The sequence below is a fragment of the Coenobita brevimanus genome, chromosome 71 (genome assembly GCF_032717465.1).
Source record: "Coenobita brevimanus isolate Jiangsu-jjx chromosome 71, ASM3271746v2, whole genome shotgun sequence".
Classification (NCBI taxonomy): domain Eukaryota; kingdom Metazoa; phylum Arthropoda; class Malacostraca; order Decapoda; family Coenobitidae; genus Coenobita; species Coenobita brevimanus.
The window spans coordinates 56,649,353-56,666,651 of NC_137024.1; the positions used below are offsets into that span (position 1 = coordinate 56,649,353).

General features: G+C 41.3%; 1 protein-coding gene across 1 annotated transcript in view; it reads right to left on the minus strand.

The window, feature by feature from the left end:
• LOC145406793 (uncharacterized) overlaps window positions 1-17,299 on the minus strand; it is a 137,882-nt gene that overhangs the window by 79,584 nt on the left and 40,999 nt on the right. The window contains exon 3 of the mRNA XM_080277890.1: window positions 10,376-10,500. Coding sequence (XP_080134016.1) covers window positions 10,376-10,500 — 125 coding nt within the window. The remainder of the gene's footprint in view (window positions 1-10,375; window positions 10,501-17,299) is intronic.

Genomic DNA, 17,299 nt, shown 5'->3' on the forward strand with positions numbered 1-17,299 from the left:
ATATATATCTGAACATCCAGGAACAACCCTTCGTAAGAGGTCAGACAATAATATGACTTGGTTATTCCCTAAGTATCTACAGAGGCTGATAATTCAAGGCTCTATACAAGGAAATTCTGAACCGTACGTGAGAGAATAGAGACTGAGAGCTAAATTTTTGTACCCAAGAAAATACTGGAGGAAAGTACTGAATGAAGCTTATAATTGGCAGCAGGTCTTCAGCTGGTCTTGTATAAATAATGTTGGGCCTTGTTAAGAATCCCGTTCCTTGTAAAATAAAATAATCCATGTTTTATTTCCCTTTCGTCCCCCAGTGAAGCAATTATCGTTATTTTCAGGAGAGTATTGTATTCCCAGTGACTTGTCTGTTTGTTTCTTTACCTCCGCCTTAACTTGTGGCGATGTGGGCGTTGATTGGTGACCATTGTTCGACTTTCTGAGCAGCGCAACCAGACAACCATTTAAGTTATAGCAGTGGCCCATGTCGACTGTAGTGACTTTCTCGTTTGTTTTTGTAGTGGCCCAGTCCCATCAGGTGAAAACAACATACTGCAGTGACTAGTTCACCTATACTTCGTTACGGCTGCCTCAACTTGTGGCGGTGTGGGCGTGAGTGGTGAGCCTTGTCCTTCTTTTTGGGCGTCGGAACCAGAGAGGCTAATCAAAGTCCCACGCAGTTTACACGCGGCTGGTCTTTGTTCCCCACGCCCTCCGTAAACTTCATATTTTTCCTCCCTCAACTTCCACTTCGGGCAGGTCGAGTTCGGGTGGGTTTTTATTGTATTCTCCTTTATTTTATTTTATTTTTTACTCGACTGGACTTTTAGCTTGTGTCGCAGCTGTTCTTCTTCTTGTTCAGCTTACTACACTGTTTCTCACTATTCTTGAAAGTTCATAGGAGTGATTACTCAGTAGGGGCTACAAGTGATAGATTGATATATAGATAGTTACCATTGATACATACATACTGTACATGTATACTATCGGTAAATAACATAGATACAGACAGACTGACAGACAGGCAGACAGATAGATAGACATACAAACAGATAGACAAACAGTATGCCTATTTTCACAGCCACACATCTCCACAGCTGCGTGTTTAAGTATACATGTGCAACGACTCTTTCTCCCTAAAGGTGAAAACTCAGGCGCATTTACCCGGCTCTGTAATGGCTCTCCGATGTTAAGACGCGGCCTGGCTTTTACCCCGTGACCCCTTGGATATGTGGGGGACGTGGCGGTGGTGAGGTGGATTTAGGTGGATCAGGGGTGGTGGTGCAGTGATCTTAGGTGGATCAGGGGTTGTGGAATGGATTTAGGTGGATATGGGGTGGTGTTGGTGCAGTGGATTTACTCGTAGGTGCGTCAGGGGTGGTGGTGCAGTGGATTTAGGTGAGTCTGGGATGGTGAAGGTGGATGTATCAAGGATGTGGAAATGTTAGGGGATTTGGATATATTAGGGATGGTATAGTGGATCAGATATATTTGGAGATCTGGATATATCAGGAGTCTGGATGTATCAGGGCTGGTACTGTGGATCAGGGTATATTAGGGAATCTGGATATATCATTGGATTAGGATGTATCAGGGGTGGAGAGGCAGATCCGAATATATGATAGGCTCTGTATATATATCAGGGGATCTAGATATATAAGTTACATCAAATATATGTAGAGTGGTGTCGCGAATAGTAATATGTGTCCAGCTATATCACAAGATTCGGATATAACATGATGGTACAGTGAATCAGGATATATCAGTGAATTTAGACACATGAAGGGTGGTGCAGCAGATCAGTGTAAATCAACGTAAATCAGCGAATAAAAAAGGTGTGTGGTAAACGAGAGAGGGGGACTGCAAACCGCGATATGCCGAGGGACTTGAGACGTGAAACAGGTGTACTAGTTTTTCGTTTTTCACTTTGGTCGAGAACTGTATCATTTTTCTGCTTAGAGGTGAAAATTGTGGACATATTTTTTACATGCTGAAAACTATTATGAAAGCTTGTACACTAGATTCTTATAATATTTGTCATTTCAGTCTTGTAGATTGAATATACGTATCTAAATACAGATATATACGTGGTTGTTAAATATCAAATGTTAGATGTAAATTAAATGTACAATTCATGTCCATAGGGGTATATTTAATACACACTTCCCGTTCCTCTACCCTGAAAATTGTTTATCAAATGTCAGCTGTCAGAGTATTGGGAAAATCACCTTTACCACAAATCTCCAGGACGATGCTTAATATGAAAGATGCGGGGCTTGGGCTAGGGATTTGCGTGTATGTGGCATTCAGGGCTCGTCTTCAGTTCGGTTAAGGAAGTTCCGTAACATCTCTTCCTCACCAATTCTTCTCTTCGGTTAAGGAAGTTCCCTAATGCCTCATCCTTGCCGATTTATTTTTAGGTACGTGTGACCAATATCGTTTTTTTACGGTATTTATGCACAGTATGATAATTCTGGAATGATTTAAGTAACAGAAGAGTTGAGTAACGTATAATATGCAAGATAAATCGCTTAGGAAATGGTGTTTGGGAGCTTCTTTAACCGACGAGAAGACAGACATGGTGAGAGCGGACTTGGAAGACTGTGGCAAGAAGCAAGGCGGACTTTGCAGGAGCCTTGCAATTAACTGAGCGTCTCCCAAGTGTACGGATCCGCCGGGGCAGGTGTGGGAAATACTCAGCTCTCTTGGGAAGCACTTCGCCTCTCTCGGGGACGAAGTTTTAGCCGCGTTTAGTAATTGTCTTTATGTTGACCAAGTTAGAAGACGGTATTATACTCATTTTACCTTAATCTGGCCCAGAGTTTCGGTAATTTTCGGCTTTTATTATTTTATTCGGTGAAGGAAAATGACAATACTATGGCTCTACATCCATTCCATAGCAGTTCTTTGTGATTAGTACCATTCCTCCATCTTGACTGCAGAGCTATAAAAATAACACTAAAGTACGATGCTAAATCATGAAGAAGCGCCATGGAAAGAGTGTAGTTCTGTCATTTTCCTTCCTTCTTCCATGTGAAATAAGCTGCAAAAGGACGAAAATCTGGGCCAAGTTAAGGAAATAGGAGTATGGAATTATAACGTTCATGCTAATTCTTTCACTACCAGAGGGTTTTCGTAGAGTGAATAAAATCAGCTAGCAACCAGAGTGAAATAAAAATACCTCACCAGGTTAATGGAGATATAGATGACTTCAGAAATATATATTGAAGTTGGTTATAGTGTCGAAATTTTGTTTGGTGATAATTTTTTGAGATGGAACCAGTTGTACTCTTTTGTTGCTTTATGTAAGGCAAGCCCGTAAACTACTCTCTCTCTCTCTCTCTCTCTCTCTCTCTCTCTCTCTCTCTCTCTCTCTCTCTCTCTCTCTCGCCAAGTATAGAAAGAAGGAAATAGGCAAAACAACGTCGGTCTGAAGAATATACTGTATGTACTTATTGAGTCCTTTGTGTAGAGAGAGTGTGTGTGTGTGTGTGTTGGGGGAGGTATAAATTATGTGCTGTGTCGAGTTTCTGGTGGAGATGCTTGCGGAGAGAGAGAGAGAGAGAGAGAGAGAGAGAGAGAGAGAGGGGGGGGAACTATGCATTACTGTGAATATATGTGACATTTATGTGCATGTTGTGTTTTATAAAAGAGTGGAGGGGAGGGTGCTTGTGCGCTGGCTGTGGGCTTTGGAAATGTGTTGTCTTAAATTAGAGAGAGAGGGGGGGGGGGGAGTACTGAACACATAAAAAATGCATGTACAATAGTGTCTGTATTTTTTGTGGGAAACTTATGCCTGAGTTGTGTGTGTCTCGTGTTGAGTTTGTCCAAAAATGGAAGAGGTCTGTGTGTGTGTGTGTGTGTGTGTGTGTGTGTGTGTGTGTGTGTGTGTGTGTGTGTGTGTACTGCCTGGGATTGCATTCAAGTGGATAATGCATTTAGTCTCAATATACTGTGTTTCCAGAAGCAGCAAAAAAGATCTTACAGGTTAGCCCTCATTTTTGCTACCATGCTCACTCTCCTACGTTATCGTCTACTCTTTTAGTTTACCGCTAGCTGTCTGCAGTTTACAATATAACCAAGTATAATACCAAGATCATGAATATGCAAATGTTTAAAATTGTGTTGCTGAAAATTATTTATCGTTAAGTAGTGTGTGTGTGTGTGTGTGTGTGTGTGTGTGTGTGTGTGTGTGTGTGTGTGTGTGTGTGTATGTGTGTGTGTGTGTGTTTTACTTCAATAACCCCGGCTGAATCATTAAGGAACTAATAAGGAATAATATTAGTTTGTTAAATGCGCAAGAAATCAGTCAAGAAATAATATATGATACACTCCACTTACTCCACACTAATACCCTAACTCCCCTCCCCCCCTTCCTCCTGCAGACTTGTGGATCTAGCAGAGGCACAAAAAGCGACCAGTGGGAGAAATCTAATATCCCCATGGCTATCGTCTCAAGGTAAGATTGCACGTAATGTTTTTGCCCTTCGTGATTTTCCGCTTTAAGAAGGTGAGTTTTTCCTTGATACTTCCTTGGGGTCTTTGTGAAGCTTGGTGTTTTTCTTCATATCTTCCTGGGGTCTTTGTGATGTTTGGTGTTTTTTCGATGATACAGTACTTTCGTGAGGTCTTTGTGAAGCTTGGTGTTTTTCTAGGAGTTCAAAATCAATAAATTCATAACGTAGTGTGAGGGAATACTGTGTAGGCGATAACAGTTAAAAATGGATGTCACGTGTCAAAGAATGATGTTTGTAATCGTGTCAGTATTTTCATCTCTGTTTCACCCTTCATTTATATATTACATGTAGGTGATATTAGTGTAAAATTTCTAGTTTCACGAATTTTTAAAAAACCTTCTCTTGTCTCACTCTTTCGAATTTTCTCCCCTTCCAGTTTTGCCTTCCCCGAAATCACGAAGAATGCAAGATTTCTCGGTACGGCATTTGCCTTTCATGTTCACTATGTCTTTTCTTGAGGTTTTGTTTACTTTTTCACTTTTGTTCATGCGTTTCTGCCACTTTTCGTCTTATTTATTATCGTCTACTTCTGATCATACTTTTTTTTTTCTCTCTTCTTTTATCCCGCGTCTGTAATGATTTCGTCTTTTGTTTTTTCATGCTTGCTACCTTCAGGCTAGTTTTGTTAGATTTAAAGAAATAAAAATAGTTTCCAGTATACCGTAAGCTAAAAAAAAAGTCTCTCGAAAGTGAGTGAAATCGCTGGGAGGTTTAAAAAAAGAAAAGAGAGAGGAAAAAAAAAAGAGAGAAAGAAAGAAAATAAAAGGAGAAGAGTTGTACATGAAAGGTTTAAAGGGACTGTCTTTTTCGCTTCCTTTGTTAGGCCATCTCTCTGATTCCTCTTGCACACACACACACACACACACACACACACACACACACACACACACACACACACACACACACACACACACACACACACACACACACACACACACACACACACACACACACACACTCTCTCTCTCTCTCTCTCTCTCTCTCTCTCTCTCTCTCTCTCTCTCTCTATCACACCTCCACTGTTTTCCCTCCCTAATAAGCTTCTTTCGTCAGTCTCCTCCAATAATTCATTTACCTTCTGTCTTCCGATATTTCCTTCACTTTCTTTCTCGTGTTTTCCTCCTCCTCCTCCTCCTCCTCCTCCTCTTTTGCAGTGCCTCTATCTGTCTGTCAGTTTATTTATCTATCTGTCAATCTCAATATGTCTATCAGTCTATCTATTTCTTGCTCTCTTTCTCTGTCTGTCTGTCTGTCTGTCTGTCATTCAGCCCATCTGTCTGTTCATCTGTGTATATATACCTATTAATCTGTCTATCTATCTGTCTATCTATCTGTCTATCTGTCTGTCTGTCTACCTATCTATCTCAGTTCATCTCTTATTTTACTATCTTCACTTTTGCTTCGTCATTTCTTTTCCCGCCATATAATTCTGGAAACTGCAAAAGTCACATCCTTTCCCCACCACAGAAACCTTCACAAAACACAATGGATCTTTTGTCTGCTTTCCTTTGTACGTCTGCTCCTGTTTCCTCTCGTCTCTTGCCTCGTTCTTCCTTCTTCTCTCCTCTTTTTTTCCCCTCTTCTTTTCCCTTTACTGCTGTCATGATTTTATTCTGTTGCCTCTCCTTTCTATTTTTTTTTTCTGCTGTCACTCATTCCTCTTTTCTTGCCACTTTCTTTTTTCTTTACTTTTTTTTTATGCCTCTTTTGACTCTCTTCGTCCTTTCTCATCATATCTCCTGCTCTCTCTCTCTCTCTCTCTCTCTCTCTCTCTCTCTCTCTCTCTCTCTCTCTCTCTCTCTCTCTCTCTCTCTCTCTCTCTCATTTTTCTTCTTTTGCCATTTCTTGCCCTCTTCCTTCCTCTTTCTTGCTACTCCGTCTTTCCTTTCCTACGTCTCCTTTTTTTTTTGTTATTTTCTCCTTTTCCATTCTCCCATGTCCACTCCTCTTCCTTCCTGTCTTCTCCATTTTTCCTCTGTCTTCAGCTACTTTTCTTCCTCTCTTCTGACCTCTTTCTCCTACTCCCTCCTTTCTTCTTGTTCTTCCATTTTATTTCTCTCCCTTCCTCCACCAGTCCTAATTACCCGTGGTGCATCCTTTCTCTCTCCTAATTTTCCCTCCCTACTGTTGCCTTCTTTCCTTCGTCTCTCCCGTTCCGTTCTTTCTTTCTCTTGTTTCTTATCGTCCTTCTCTCCTGCTCCTCCTTATCCCTTGCTGTCTCCTCCTCTTCCTTCATCACTCTGTTCTGTTTGCTTATAATCTTTCCACATGTTTTCTCCTCCTCCTCCTCCTCCTCCTCCTCCTCCTCCTCCTCCTCCTTACTACCTCTTCTTCTCCCTCTTTCCTTCGTTTCTTCGTCTCTCCTCTTCTTTCTCACTTCCAGCCCTGTCTCCCCCACCACATCTTTATACAGCTCTGAATGCAATTTACACTCCTCTTCTATTCCATCCTTCCTTCTTTGTTTTTCAGTCTCATCCTTCCTCCTTCCTTCTTTCCTCCACCTCCTCCATTACAGGATGCTCGTAATCTCGTGCTTCTTCCCAAACCACTTCTTTTCCATTTGCTCCTCTTCCTTCTGTTTTCTCTTTTTTTTTTTCTACCTTCCAGTTCCTCCTTTTCTCCCTTCCCACCTCCTCCTCTTCGTTCCCCTCTCTTCCTGTCTTCCACTTCCTTTTTTTCTCCCTTCCCGCCACCTCCTCTTCCTTCGTCTCTCCTCCTCCTCCCCTCTTCCAACATACTTATCTCCTCTTGTAGCCTCCCAGATCCTATCCCCCTCCTTCTGTTTGCTCATTTCCTTTCCCTACCCCTCATCCTCCACTTACTCCTCTTCCTCCCTCTCTAGACCATGCTGTTCCTCTTCCGTCCTGTCTCGTCTCTTCCTTCTTTCCATCATGCCAGTTTTCCTGTTCCTTGTAAGTTTCATCTTCCTCCTTCCTCTTCCTCTTCTTCTTCCTCCTCCTCTTCCTCCTCTTCTTCTTCCGTTCTAGCATGCCAGCCTTCCCGTGCAGACTCCCAGACCTCATCTTTATACAGGCTGGAATGCAATTTACACTCCACACCTCCATCACCTCCACCACCACCACCACCTCCACCACTATCACTACTACCACCACCAACACCACCACCACCATCACCACCTCTTCCACAACAACCATCACCACCTCCACCACCACTACCTCGACCCATATCTTAGTCTTCCCTCATTTCCCTTCTCGCCCTCTGAGTTACCCTCTCGCCTTTCCTCTCACCCTAGCCATATCCCTTTGTTTCTCTCTCTCTCTCTCTCTCTCTCTCTCTCTCTCTCTCTCTCTCTCTCTCTCTTATTTTAGATTGGACACTCATGATGGGGATAACTCTAGCACTGTAATCCATCTAACACCAGGGGATTATACTGAACTGAGAGTGAGTCATAGCAACCTGAAAATTAAAACACGCCAAAATAGGCCTTACGGACGTTTAGTTGTAATGTATTTAACAACCACAAAAGGATAGATTTTTTTTTTATGTTAAATTTCGATGTTAGGTTTATTTATTTATTTATTTATTTATTTATTTATTTACTATTTATTTATTAATTGATTGATTGATTATTTATTTTATTTACCTGGTTAATATTGGACTTGATTAAATGATCGAGGCTACAGCTTTTGTTCAGCCCGGAAGCGTTGGTGTAATTGTATCCGACCCCCCCCCCTCCTCTCTCTCTCTCTCTCTCTCTCTCTCTCTCTCTCTCTCTCTCTCTCACTCTCATTTTTCTTAAATTTATCCTTTCTCTTTATCTTCCTCTTATCCCATCTCTTTCTTCTCTCTTTCGCTACCCTTCCCCTCCACTTCTTCATCCACCTCTGCCTCCTTTCTCTCTTCCATTCCTTTTACCCTCATTCCCACTTCTTCCACTTCTTACTGCCTTCTGTCTTCCCATTCCTTTTCCATTCCTTCACTTCTACAACCCCCTTGTCTTTCTTTTTTCCCTTCTCCTTTCCACTTTTTCCACTTTCACATCCCTTTTCTCTCCCTTTTCCTTTCCCCTCCCTTCCACTTCTGCATCCATACACCCCTCCCTTCTCCATACTTTTCCAGTCCTACACCCCTTCATCCCCTCCATTTGCAGGCGACGTGTGTAAGTGTATTTTGTCCATTCTGTATTTCACTCTGTATTTGCCTCCCTCTTTCAGGTCACCCTCTTGCATTCCATTACCCTGATATATCGACATGCGCACCCAAGGGCATCGTATAATTAAGTTAGGGGTTTCGAATGGCCTCATAATTTACTAACTTTTTTCTTTTTTGCATCTTGAACTTTTGGGATGTGTGTAGGGTACGTGTGTGTGTGTGTGTGTCTCCTTTAGTTATTGCTGTATCTCATTTTAGTTCGGTTATCAGTTATTAATGTTCCTGTGTTTAGTTTTAGCTCGGTTATGTTATTTATCGTACCTCATGTTGGCTTCGTTAGTTATTTGCGTTTCTAATTTTCGTTCGGTTAGTTGTTGTATCTCACTTTAGCTTCGTTATTTGATAGGCCTACAGTTTATATCTCATTTTAGTTGTTAGTTATTAGTTATTGTACTGGTATCTCATAAAGCTCGGTTATATTTATTTAGTGTATCATTGTAGCCTCAGTAGATATTAATTCCGGTACATAATTTAGAGTCTGGGGAGCGGGGTAGGAATTGTTGACCTCTGCCCATTTCAGTTCATTGAGTTTTTTTTTTTTTTAATCATCTGTGGAAAATCTTTAAGTGTTATAGTACTGGAGGGATTAATAAAGACTCTAAGGCTCGTATTGTCCTCAGTTAAGGAAGCTCCCTAAAACCCCATCCTTAGCGATTTATTCTCTTATATGGCTAGTTAATATCACTGTGTGCGCTATTAATGCAGAGGTTGATGGCGCTTAAAGGATTTATGTTACATAGAGTAGAACAATATGGTGTAATTAGCAAAATAAATCACTTAGGAAAAGGTGTTAGGGAGCTTCCTTAACCGACGAGAAATGAAGCGATTAAATCAGTGTGTTATTATAATTGTTACAGCGAGATCAGGGGGGATTTAATTCATATCTAAACCATTTATGTAATTTTTTATGCAAATTTACCACAAATACCCAGGGCTGTTTGCAGAGACTCCCGTTCTGGTGTAATTAAGTTGGATTTTTATGCAGAATATTTGACGCGAATCGATGGAATACATGGCCTGTAATTTTAACACTCGAATTAGTAACGAATTAGTGGACGTAGATTTTAGTGTGGCAATTCTAGTTTATGGGTGACGAATTAGCAGACCTAGATTGTACTGTGGTGATTAATTTTGTGGCCATTAGTGTGTATATTAGTAAAGATTTAATTGGTCTTTATTTTAGTGTGTTATTTAGTGTATTAGTAACGAATAAGCCTAGATTTTCGTGAGGTAATTAGCTTTTTGGCAATTACTGTTTATTTGTCACGAATGAAGAGCCTTAGATTTTAGCGTAACAGTGAATATTAGCAACTTTGTGTCGCAGTATGTGTATATAAGTAACGAATTAGTAGACCTAGATTTTCGTGTGGCAATTAGTGTTAGGATTCTGTGTAATTAGCCTGCATAGTTAATTATTCGGCCATTGATATACGGTACGAGGTTACGTGGGGAGAACTGACCTCTCTGTACAGCAGTTTGGGTTTATATTGCGTGTCCTGATTGTTATACCTGATGGAATATGATATAGATGTTTGAGATTGGGATTATACTGAATTAGGGAGTAACATTTGATAACGTATTAGATAGATAAAGAGATAGACATATGGATAGATAGATACATACATAGACAGACAGATGGATAGATACACTGACTGACAGATAGACAAATAGATATAACCTGTACTTACCAGAGTGGAGACCCCCTTATCCCTGGCCTCCTGTGCCTTCCTAGCGATCAGCTCCGCCAGGCGACACACGTACACGCCGTTGTCCAGCTGCGGGATCAGGTTTTCAGCGCTTAGGTCCTCCACACCTGGCGAAGGAGAGGAGGAAGAAGGCTTAGCTCAGTGCCTATCAACCACACGAGGGCTAATCACAGGCTCCAATTACTCGCTGTCTGGCTCAGTTACATCGTCTGGCCTTAGCTGCAACAAAATGGCGGAGTTGTCCCTGACCTTGAGAGAGTTAATGGTAAGTCATAAAACTTTCTGGCTCCCATGACTCACTCCCAGTTGAATAAAATCCTCTGGCCTTAGCTGAAATAGATGACATGAGGTTTTTTTTTTTTTCTCTTCTTCCCAGCAATGACAGCATTCAAGCAAGCAGTCTGTATTCGTCCTCCCAATCCTCGTCTTGAAAAGGTAACAATATTTTCTTTATTATTATCCATTGACATGATTATGGCGTCTGGCAATAGATAGATAGATAGAAATAAGATATACCCAAGAGGTAAGAGTAAATTCAGCTTGCATGAAACAGTGTAAACTAAAAAAGTATCTAATTATTCAGACTAATTCGGATGCATTCAAGATGGTGGGAAATAAAAACACACATTCTTTCCGTTCGTACTCCATAGTCAGATGGATGAAAGAAAACACAAGAAAACAGAATTGCGTATTAATCCTACTCGTTGTCGCTTCTCACATGTATTCAAGAGAGTAGGAGGAAGGGAAAAAAAAAAAATTCCTCCTCCTCTAACCTCATGCCTCTCAAGACGGAAGGAGAAATTGCACATCTTCATAATTCTTGGAGGGCAGACGAGGCCCGTAAATCCCACTGGAACAATAGGATCTCTGGGACTAGGGGACGTGAGAGTTACATTGCAGGAGATGGCGTTGTTTGAGTTATAGCTGTGTTTTGGAGGATAAATATAAGATGCAGTACAGTATAAAATAATAATAATAATAATAATAATAATAATAATAATAATAATAATACCACCTTCTCCCTCCCCTAAGTTTATCCCTCTGTCTAATCACTTTCTTCATATTCCAACCTTCTTTCCTGCTTTTTTTTTTTTCCCCTTCTCCCATCTCTTTCACGCTTCTTTTCTCTCCCTTCCTTCCACCTCCTCTCTGCCTCCACCTATCCATCACTTCTTGTCCCCCCTCCCTCCTCCTCCTCCTCCTTTACTTCTGCTTCCTCTTCTCCCTTCTTCCTTCTCCTCTTCCTCTTCCTCCCTTACTTACGTTCCCATCAACGATCCCATGAGCGTAAGTCAGCTGATAACTTGGAAATTCCGGGACCGCCTTATCCCAGGGTCATGCAGTGGAGAGAGAGAGAGAGAGAGAGAGAGAGAGAGAGAGAGAGAGAGAGAGAGAGAGGTGGCTTGGTAAGATACACAAGGAAAGGTAAATTGAAAGTGGAATACAAAATGAGATAGATAATGGAAAGAGAGAAAGAGAAATAAGAGAGAAAACAAGGGCAGGAAAGAGAGTCGGTAAGATAAACAAGGAAGAGTTAAGTGAATATGGAATGCTAAGTAAATGAGAGAGAGGAAGGTACACACACACACACACACACACACACACACACACACACACACACACACACACACACACACACACACACACACTGACAAAGTTGTGAAGTTGAATAATTTCATATTAAATTCTGTCGCTTCCCCACTTTCATTCTTGATTGAAAAAAAAAAACCAGCCCAGCATGCAGTTAAACAGACAGACAGACGGACAGCTAGATAGACAGACACATAGATAGATAGACAGAGAGGGAGAATAGATATATAGATAAAAGGAAAGAAAACAGGAGGATGAGAGAAAAAGAAAAGAAAGAATAACTTGCACGCAGGGAGAGTTGCAAAGTTAAATATTTTCACGCATCCAGAATTCTCACTCGTTTCTCAAATTTCTTCTTGGGTTGAAATGATAGACAGCTAGATAGATAGATAGATACATAGATAGATGGATATAGAAGATAGATACGTAAACAGATACTTATGTAAACAAATGTAAGTTTATGCATAGTAAAAGAGACATAAGTATTGATAGACATAGTTATATATAGATACTTATATAGATGGATAGGTAATATATATATGTACGTAGATGCTTAGATAGACAGATACGTTCAGAGATGTTCAGGTAGATGATTTAAGTAGGCTATATTAACAGACAGATAGATACAGAAATGGATAGATAAATAAGAACATAGATAGGTAGTTAGACAAGTAGACAGATGTACTCGTATTCATGATAGATAGACCGATAGATAGCGCAAGTACAGAGATGAATAGATGGAAAACAGCAGAGATAAACAGATAAAATGCAGGACAATGTGAAAATAAAAATAAGAATTAAAAGTGAAGAATTTATGAAAGCATATACCTTAATTTATGCAACTAAGAATTTCACCTCTTTTAGATTTCTTCCAAGACAAAACTGAGAAAAATACGTAAAAAAAAAAAAAAACAGATGAAGGTAAGCTGTAATTAAACCTCACGAGAATTGTTGTTATATATCGTCAAGTAACCATTTTTTTCCCTTCCTTCTTGGATTAGACTTTTGTAGACGGCATGGAAGACATTAATATTGACAGTAGACTAAAGACAGCTAGACAGATAGATAGAAACAGAGAGAGAGAGAGAGAGAGAGAGAGAGAGAGGTTGTGCAGCTGTGTATAAATTTGTATGTACACAAAATTTTCTTTACATTATTAAAACGTGAAGGGAGCTCTGAAGCTATGATTTATGCATTCAAAATTCTCTCCCTTTCCTCCGGTCAAAAAATAATAGAGAAGAATGAAGGACAAGAATACATACATACATCCATATATTCTGTACATACATATATATACTGCATATTCATACATACATACGTACGTACATACATATGAGTGTAAACAGAGAAAGAGATAAATAGTTACATAGGCAGTGTGATATATATAAATTAATACAAGATTTATAGAAGATAACACAAATAGACATGGGTAGACATAAGTAGATAGACAGACATCGATAGACGTGGATAGATAGATAGATACGTAAAGAGATAGACAGACATAGACAGACAGACCGATATATAGATAGTTTGACAGACAGATATAAATAGATGGATAGATAAATAGCTAGCTAGGAAGAGATAAACACATACATAGACAGACAGACAGATAGACAGGAAGCCATAAACACAGATAGATAAACAGACAGATAGATAGCATGGGGAGTAAATCTTAAACATGGAGAATTACAAGCCATATATTTTTTCACGCATCCAAAATTCTGTGTCTTTGTATTTCCTCTCGTGGGCACTCCGGCGTGAGAGAGAGTCAACGCCAACTAATGTGGAAGTTATGACAAGTTGGATAGCGCCTGCCCCCCCCCCTCCCCCTCACTTTAGATGACGAGAGAGAGAGAGAGAGAGAGAGAGAGAGACTGACTTTTGGACTGGTAAGCAGGAGAGAATAGTGGTATCAAACATAGGAACGACACACACACACACACACACACACACACACACACACACACACACACACACACACACACACACACACACACACACACACACACACACACACACACACACACAATAACGATAGAGACTAATTCCATAATCCCTTCGAGAAAAGACAGGCCTGATATCGCCTTGACTGATAGCACTCCATAACAGATAACACACCTACATGACACACACACACACACACACACACACACACACACACACACACACACACACACACACACACACACACACACACACACACACACACACACACACACACACACACACACACACACACACACACACACACACACACACACACACACACACACACACACACACACACACACTAACCGAATCATCCCGACAACCTTGGCCATGAGACAGACAAATTCCTTTACCCCATGGACGCGCCCCGGGCCCTGATAAGAGATAACACACCCAATTACCTTTGATATCGCTTCACAGAGATCACAGGTTTCACTCCTTCCGTGCGATGGGGCTTTTCTCGTCTTAGGGTCTTAATCTAGTTGGCAAAAAACGCTTCGTAACACCAATCTCCTAGCGATTTATTGTACTTTTTGCTCCTTGATAATTTGGTTTTTGTTATGTTTATAGTACCGAAATAGTTTGCAGGGGGACGTTTGTGTAACTGGGCAGCGAAATTGACTGGTTATATCGGTGGCACCACGTGAAGGCCCTCTCCAAAACTAGGCCTATCTTTCAAACTGTTATAAATATGATCAACTGTTTATAGCTTAGCAGAGGAAGAATATAGTTACAATCCTGCTTGTCTGGCGAAGAAAAACGTGATTAAGGAAAGCAGACAAGGCAGACAGGCGAATCCAGACTGACAGCCTTAATCGGGAGGGCAGACAGCATCCCATAAAACTCCTCTGACGGGCGACGGGCTGTCTGTAATTGGAGGGGCGACGGGATGCGATAAGCTGTCTAATAAGTTGGATAAGATGAGAAGGTGTTGACTCGGTAATCTGTATGGGCGTTAATCTTGAGGTTTAATTAGAGGATAATGTAAGAGTATGTGTCTGGACAGGAAAGGGGACTGGGGAGAAGGAGGGATAGTGAGGACAGATGCAGAGGGGAAAGTGGGGTGTAGCGAGATTGGTGTAGAGGAGATGAAAGGGTAAGGAATGATCGTGAGGAATGAAGAAGGAAGGAAGGGAAAGGAGAAAATGACGAGTGATGAAGAAACTGCATGAATGAAGAGTATGGCAGAACGACAAATGTGTAATGTGGAAAAGGGAGATGGTTATGTGTAGAGAAGAAACGGAAAGGAATATGAGAAGGTAGAGAGAATGGGGATGGGAAGAAGAGTGAAAGATGATATAGAGGAGAAGAGAGGAAAGAGGAGGTAGACGAGAATGATAGAGTGAAGGAAAAGTGAAAAGTATGTAGAGGAGACAAGAGGAAAGGAAAGGAAGACAAGAATGACGATGTAAAGAGAGAGTGAAACTGAGTACAGAAGGAGGACATGAATGATGATGTGTATAATGAAGAGGGAAAAGAATCTGAGAAAACAAGAATGATATGGGGAAAGGAAGGTAAAGGATGAGGAAGAGCATAAAGGTGACATGTTACCTAGAAGTGAAGGAAGTGAATCGCAAAAGAGGGAATGGAATTATACTTAACGAGTTGTTATGGAGGGAGTTGTATAATCCAGTTCAGAGAGTTGGAAAGATGAGGATAAGTAGTGTGTGTGTGTGTGTGTGTGTGTGTGTGTGTGTGTATTGGGGGAAAGTCATGTAGAAATAACACATCTCACTTCTATTCTGTTATCTGTGCCTTGCATCCCCCCACCCCTTCCAGACCTCCACCCCTGTAACTTTCCTCCCCACCTCGCTCCCCCTACGAATTTCTCCCCTCCCTAAGCCACCGCGGAGGGGGAGAAGCCACACTGGGGAGCCTCCAAATACTGAACAATGGCGGGGTTAACGAGGCAAGGCAACGTTAGGCTGGCTGGGATGATTAATTGCTTCCTTGGGTTGTGAAAGATGAGTTAGGACCGTAATCACTTAGGGCAGGAAAGACTGAAGAAGTTGCTAGTAATTTCGGAGCCGATGATGATGATGGTGGTGGTGGTGGTGGTGGTGGTGGTGGTGACATTTGTTGCTGGTGCTGTTATTGTTTTTGATGATGATGATGATGGTGATGATGATGATAATGATGGTGGTGGTAGTGGTGGTGGTGGTGGTGGTGTGTTGCTGCTGTTTTCGTGTTGTTGGTGATGATGATTATGATAATGATGATGATGATGATAATGATGATGGACTTTATTGGTGAGAAATAATGATAAAATGGTTTAATATCTTTTGCTAAAGCAATAAACGAGGATATATTACGATAAGATGAGCGTTTCATATATTCTGATAAAACGATAAACGGAAATAAGTCACGATAAGCGTGTGTGTGTGTGTGTGTGTGTGTGTGTGTGTGTGTGTGAGAGAGAGAGAGAGAGAGAGAGAGAGAGAGAGAGAGTGAGAGACGAAAGTTGGGCGACCACCACTGAAACTACCAAGAATTGAAGCAGCATAAATAATGATAAATTGTAGCCATTAACATAAAAACCAGCAAAAGTCGGCAGAGGGAGTGAAAGGACAAGGGAGGGCAGTACAGATTGGATAGGTTACACAAACAAACCTATCCAGTAGGGAGGTGTATGGTGGAGACTGAGGGAGGTGGATCTCGGAGGACAAAGGATGGTGTGAGGAGAGGCGGGATGCGGTGGACAAGTGAGCAAAGAGACATGGAAAAAGGGAATATGAGTAGGATAACGTGGGGAATTTGAAGAGGAGGGGATGGAGAAGGCATAGGTAAAAATATCTTACTATCTGTCTAGCTGTCCATCTACCTAACTGTTTGTCTGTCTGTCTGTTTATATATCTATTTACCTGAGAGAGAAGTGGGACCTGGAAAACTGGAACCCGTTGAACAAAGAATGATGTGAGGAGAGGAGGGATGTGGCCGAAGAGAGCTAGAGTGGAGGAGTGTGATTAGGACAAGAGGAAGAAAAGGGCACAAGAAAAGGGGAGAGGACAATAGAAAGGGAAGACCAAGATGTGGAATGAGAGATGAAGTACGAGTATGAGACTGAATGCGGCAGAGGGTTGAGGAAGAAGTGTTAGTGTATGAGGTGGAACACGAGGGTTGAAGAGGAGAAAAGAGGATGGGGGAATGAGGAAAAGGGTAGGAGAGAAGTAGGAGGAGAAAGGAAGCTCTAAGCAGAGTGGCAGGAAGGAGAACTAGAAAGAGTGAAAGTGAGGATGATAAGATGGGCAGAAATGAAACGAGAGGAGACGGAGAAGGGAGAGAAATAGGAGGAAAAAGAAATTGAGCAGAGGCAGAAAGGCAGGAAGT